The sequence below is a fragment of the Lupinus angustifolius genome, chromosome LG01 (assembly GCF_001865875.1).
Source record: "Lupinus angustifolius cultivar Tanjil chromosome LG01, LupAngTanjil_v1.0, whole genome shotgun sequence".
NCBI lineage: Eukaryota > Viridiplantae > Streptophyta > Magnoliopsida > Fabales > Fabaceae > Lupinus > Lupinus angustifolius.
Window position 1 is genome coordinate 34,361,380 of NC_032009.1, and position 6,227 is coordinate 34,367,606.

The 6,227-nt window shown below is 32.6% G+C and overlaps 1 protein-coding gene across 1 annotated transcript; it reads left to right on the forward strand.

Moving 5' to 3' along the window:
• On the forward strand, positions 648–3,148 carry LOC109362176 (bidirectional sugar transporter SWEET10-like). The gene is made up of 6 exons (XM_019607795.1): positions 648–816; positions 1,120–1,156; positions 1,269–1,482; positions 1,601–1,762; positions 1,897–2,016; positions 2,687–3,148. Exons 1-6 carry the CDS (start codon positions 771–773, stop codon positions 2,864–2,866), a joined length of 759 nt encoding a protein of 252 aa, XP_019463340.1. The 5' UTR covers positions 648–770; the 3' UTR covers positions 2,867–3,148.

The following is a 6,227-nucleotide window of genomic DNA, read 5'->3' on the forward strand; positions in this document are numbered from 1 at the left end:
CTTGATTTTTAGATAGGAACAAATAGAAAATAAAAGTTTGAGAACAATATCATAACAAATTTTTTATTTTTCCATAAATGTCCTTCGAAAAAGTTATTATTGTAACCAATTGAGTCCCACTTGGATCTCAAAGTATGAGTTGTAAGGCTTAAAAACCACTTGGTGGGTGACACATCAGAAAGGTAACATGGTGGGGGCATGGTGATTTTGTGAATTTATACCGTTAATGATAGTAGCTAACTTGATTTGACCTTGGGAGAGGGCATCCAAGTTGATGAGTTTTAAACCAAAATAAGGTTAGAGGGCAATAAGGGTAAGAAAGGTGTGTTTGGATAGTGTTTTAAAGTAAATGGTGTTTGGGAGGAACAACTGGAAAGTGGATATAACAAAGCTATAGTGGTGTTTGCACTAACATGAACTTGTTGCCGCATACCATGTCTCAAATCATATTACACACTAATGATAACGAACAAAAAAATAATAAATGTTTAAATTTTTTAATTATCATTATATATTTTTATTGGCGCATAACATAATTTAGAACATAGTTTGAGACAATTTTTTCTTCATATTTTTGCTCCCATTTGCAACTTGACCAGCCTCATCTTCCTTTTTGTGCCCTTTATAAAGGTTCCCTCCCTCCACATATTGATTCGTGAAATTTAGAGAGAGAGAGAGAGAGAGCTTGAACAAAGGGTTTGATCATTTTGAGAGTGAGACACATTTAGAGGAAGAGAGAAATTATTCCTAGTTTCAATTAGATTCAAGAGATGGCCATGAACCGCGAATCTTGGGCTTTTGTTTTTGGTCTTATAGGTAGATATTATTAGCTAACTATAGAGCCATAGTTCATCATTTTTAATTCTTTCATTAGCATTAGGTTATTAATACCTCGATTCTAAATTTCTAATCCATGAAATTATTTTCTCCCTCATGTTCCCTTATTTTTTGTACATATTTTAAGACCTTTCCCATGCAAATTGCATGAAATTTGATGCTATCAATTTATATCATGCAATAGTGTTCAAGAAATCGAGTATGTAGATTTTAGAGAGAAATAAGAATTAGAATTATTTGTTCATAAGTGCTAATGGATCCTTTTCCTATTTACTTTTATAGGCAACATCATCTCCTTTATGGTGTTCCTTAGTCCAATGTAAGTGATATTTCTTTTTTGCTTTACCCAACTCCTTGCAAATTAATTAACGACCAAGCTATCTATAGTGTACATTCCTTAACAACACACATGAATTAATATTTTTGTGCAGCCCAACTTTTTACCAAATTTACAAGAAAAAAACTTCTGAAGGGTACCAATCACTTCCATATGTTGTTGCACTCCTCAGTGCAATGCTTTGGATTTACTATGCATTGGTAAAAAAAGATGCTGCTCTTCTTCTCATTACCATTAACACTTTTGGAATTGTTGTGGAGTCTTCTTACCTTGCACTCTTCCTATTTTACGCATCAAAGAAGGCTAGGGTATTAACCTTATAACTCCCTCTCATTCATATTTTTCTTCATTTTCTATTTAATGTTTTCCTTGAAATAGTTTCTTTATTTGCTTATAATAAAAAAAGTTATTTTTTGTTTACCATAGCTTTCCACTATCAAGCTTCTTCTCTTGTTGAATGTGTTTGGGTATGGAGCAATGCTTCTAGCAACTCTCTTCTTATCCAAGGGAAGAACACGTTTAGCTATTATAGGATGGATTTGCTTGGTTTTCAACATAAGTGTATTTGCTGCACCTCTCTTCATCATGGTGAGAATTTAATGATTAATATCTATTTTATTATTTCATTTCTCCATGGACTTTGGTGTAGAATTTTGTTTTCATTTTTAATCTTCTATATTTGACAGTACATAAATAACATCTTATGTGATCAATACATGCAGAAAAAAGTCATAACAACAAGGAGTGTGGAATACATGCCCTTTACTTTGTCCTTCTTTCTAACCATCAATGCTGTTATGTGGTTCTTCTATGGCCTTTTCCTTAGGGACTATTACATTGCTGTAAGTTCAATGCAATACTCACCATATTCATTTCCTAACCTTTGAACTCTTATTTTTCTATTATTAATTAGTGTTTTAAATTGCGATCACGTTTATGAGGGATGAAATTTAAAACAATGTTATTAATTAATCGCTGGCTTTCTCACTTTGCCTATGTTTTTTCGAAATTTTACTCACTTACTATGTGCTAATATGGAGTAAATTATAGAAATATCAAATGTGTACCTTGCACCATAAAAAATTAGAATCCAAATCCTTTGTATCAAAAAAAATTTATACCTCTATATCAATGTAATGATGTTTTTCTAAATACCTAAACATGTTAATATGATAATTAATAAAAAATTAAATAAGATGTATTATATATTAATAGGTAAAATTCTATTAAATTTATATAGAGATATAAAAAACTTTTATTACAGAGAATTTAGATTCAAAAAATTAATATGTAGATGCTCCATTAGTTTTGAGTTCCCATGAAAAGAAAACCAAAGTGCAATATGGGCCCCCTTATATATATATTCCTAATAAGGTGGTAAATTATTTGGAAAGCTTTATATGCAATTTATTTAATTTAATTCTTTTCCTCTTCTTCTGGATAAAAAGAAGTACAATAATTTGAACTTTAAAAAGTATTTATTAATTAATGTTTTCATTTTGGATGATGCAGCTCCCAAATACACTAGGGTTTCTCTTCGGCATAGTTCAGATGGTTCTATATTTGATGTACAGAAATGCCACACCAGTAGCACTAGAGAATCCAATGAAGGTTCAAGAATTAAATGACCATATTGTTGAAGTTGTGAAGGTTCAAGATGGAGCTAAAGGTGGTGCTATTGACAAAGTTTGATTTCACCAATGAGAATATGAATATGGAAAAAAAATGGGATTGGTGACAAAGAAAGTAAATTTAACCTAAAAGTTCAGTTACCTTGTCTCACTCATATAAACTGTCTTTGGTATAAGTGTTTGGTTTTTGTTAATGTAAAGTTGTGGTTTCAATTTTCCTGTACGAGTATTTTTAATCAAACAAGTCAATTATATCATATAAGGTTAACCTATATTTGGCCATATCATTCTCATATTGTAATGCTACGAATAATAAATAACATAGTGAATTCTCATCTCTCAAGTTCATCCTTCAGTCAAAATCATGTCAATTCACTTTGTTGTATACCTAATCATGTTCAATAAATGAAAATTAATTATTTTAGTAACTTTTCAGACTCCTACTTTTTTATTATTAAGCATAACCATTGTCTCCGGCCTATTGTATAATTATTAATGGATAAACCATCATTAGTTAATGTTTATATTAAACAAAGACATAGGGAATGAAGGGTATTGTTAACTTCCAAAAATTATATATATATATCCTCCTATATGATTTATTTTCATAAGTTTTTAACATTAAATAAATAATATATTGGATAGTTTTATTATATTTTTAAGATATTAGATGTATTTAATTTTTCATTCAATCTTTTCTTTATTTAGTAGTAGATGATTTTTAAAATAAAATTATAAAAGCTATGGTAAATCTCCCCTTTACTTTTCATGTGTCATGGACATGGACAGATAAAGCCCTCCTTAAAGTTTAGAAGAATAAAAGTTGTATATATTTGATGGTGGTGGCATTGTTCCATGTTTTAGAAAAGGGAAGTTGTTAAAATAAATCCTTGCCAATTATAGAGGGAATTACAAAACATACGGATAAGAATGTTTGAAGATTGAATCTTAGTTAAATTTTAATTACATTTGCTCAGTATTGAATATTGGCTCAAAGAAAAAGATGATGAAAAGACTTTCTTGAGCAAAAAAAAAAGGCTAAAGATCATCTTGAAGAAAGAGAGAATTTCTAGCCGAGTAAAAAAAAGTGGCTATGGTGAAACCAACATTAATGCTCTTTTCCCTTTGGCCACAGAATCTTCAAGAGCTTTGGCTATAAATATGAGTGTTCCATGCTATTGTAAGACACACCAAATACTTAGCTTAGTGCATATTCTCTCTTCTTGTTCTCTTATTCTAATTGTGTGAGAAATATTTGAGTGAGAGTAAAATTGCATGTACTTGAGTTTTGGAAAGTGAGTAAAACACTTGCAGTTCTCTATTATCAAAGTGAAATAATCCATGTTTCTCTTCAGTTGTGGATGTAGGCAAATTGTCGAACCACATTAAATTCTCGGTGTCCTTTTCTCTATTATATTTTCTCCATGGGTCTTCTGCTTCAACAAACTGGTATCAGAGCTCGTAGAGCTCTTGCATGTTAAACCGTACGATCTAAAAGAAAATTCTTAGTATGCTCTGTGTTCGCAGCATTGTCTGATCTTACACATCAGAAAAGAATTGTTCTTGTTACTGGAAATGTATAATAGTGTGAAAGTACATGTCTAGGAAAGTTTTGTCTTAGGAAAGATCAGGTATTTAAGCGTGTCTGTTAAGACCCACCTCTCTTTCCTGGTTTATGTTCATGAACTACGATATTGTTCTGGTATATGGTTATCATGGCGAGTGCTAAATTTGATTTGAAGAAATTTAATGGAGAAAATGATTTCAACCAATAGCGATTGAAGATTAAAGCTCTACTAGTTCATCAAGGCTTAGGCAAAGCCTTGGAAGGTAGAAACAACTTACCATAGAGTCTGACCAAGGACGAGAAAGAGGAAAACTTGGAAAAAGCACATAGTGCAATTTTGTTGTGCTTGGGAGATGTAGTTCTACGAGAAGTGTCAGATGATACTATAACTGCTTCATTATGGTTGATGTTGGAAAACCTGTATATGACGAAGTCACTCACCAATATGTTGTATTTGAAGAAAAGATATACTCTTCAAATGCAGGAATGAAAGCCCATAAGAGATCATCTGGATGAATTGAACAAAATTATTCTTCATCTAAAGAATATTGATGTTAAAATCGAAGAAGAAGACCAAACAATTCTTCTACTATGTTCCCTTCAAAGTTCTTACGAGCACTTCATCGACACTATGATATATGGTCGAGAAGATCTGACCTTGGACGAAGTAAAGGCGGCGTTGCACTCGAAAGAACTGAAGAAAAGAGTATCAGATTCAAAAACTAAAGGCTCAGGTGATAGTCTTTTTGCTAGAGGAAGAACAGAGAGGCGAAATCAATTTGGTGAAAGAGGGAAATCTAGGTCCAAGACTAAAACAAAACCTAGAAAGTATAAATGCTTTCATTGTCACAAGGAGGGGCATATAAGAAAGAATTGTCCAGAGCGCAAAGACAGTGAAAAGATTTATGAATATGGAGATGCAGTTGTAGCAAAAGATGAATGAATAGTTGATTCTGGATGCTCATATCACATGTGTCCCATTAAGGATTGGTTTTCAACTTACCAACCCTTAGATGGAGGCAAGGTCCTCTTGGGAAATAATGCTCCCTGCAATGTCATTGCGATCGACACAATTAGAATCAAGATGTTCGATGGAATTGTAAGGACATTGACAGATGAAAGGCATGTTCCAGAATTGAAGAAAAATCTGATTTCCTTGGGAATACTAGATTCAAAAGGTTATAGCTACAAAGGTGAAGGTGGAGCTATAAGAATATCTAAAGGCACTATGGTTGTAATGAAAGGAAAGAAAGAGAATAGTCTCTATATGTTACAAGGAAACACAATCACGGGTGTTGTTGTTGTCTCCTCAACATCTGATTCTGATGTCATCAAACTATGGCATCTAAGAATGGGTCATGTCAGTGAAAGAGGTCTAGCTGAGTTGGCCAAACAAGGATTACTATGCGGTCAACAAGTTGGGAAGGTAGACTTTTGTGAACACTGTGTTTTCGAAAAGCAATATCGAATCAAATTCAATGTTGCGGTTCATCGAACAAGAGGCACGTTAGATTATGTACATTCTGACTTGGGGGTCCTTCCCAAGTACCTTTTCATGGTGGTAACAGATACATGTTAACATTCATTGATGACTATTCAAGGAAGGTGTGGATATTCATTTTGAAACATAAAAGGGAAACATTTGTCAAGTTCAAACAATGGAAAACCTTGGTCGAAAAGCAAACTGGGAGAAAGATCAAGAGACTGAGAACTGATAATGGTCTAGAATTCTGCAACAGAGAATTCAAATTTTTTTGCAAGGATCACGGTATTGTGAGACATTATACCGTGAGGTACACTCCACAACAAAATGGACTTGCAGAACAAATGAACAAAATCTTACTTGAAAGGATAA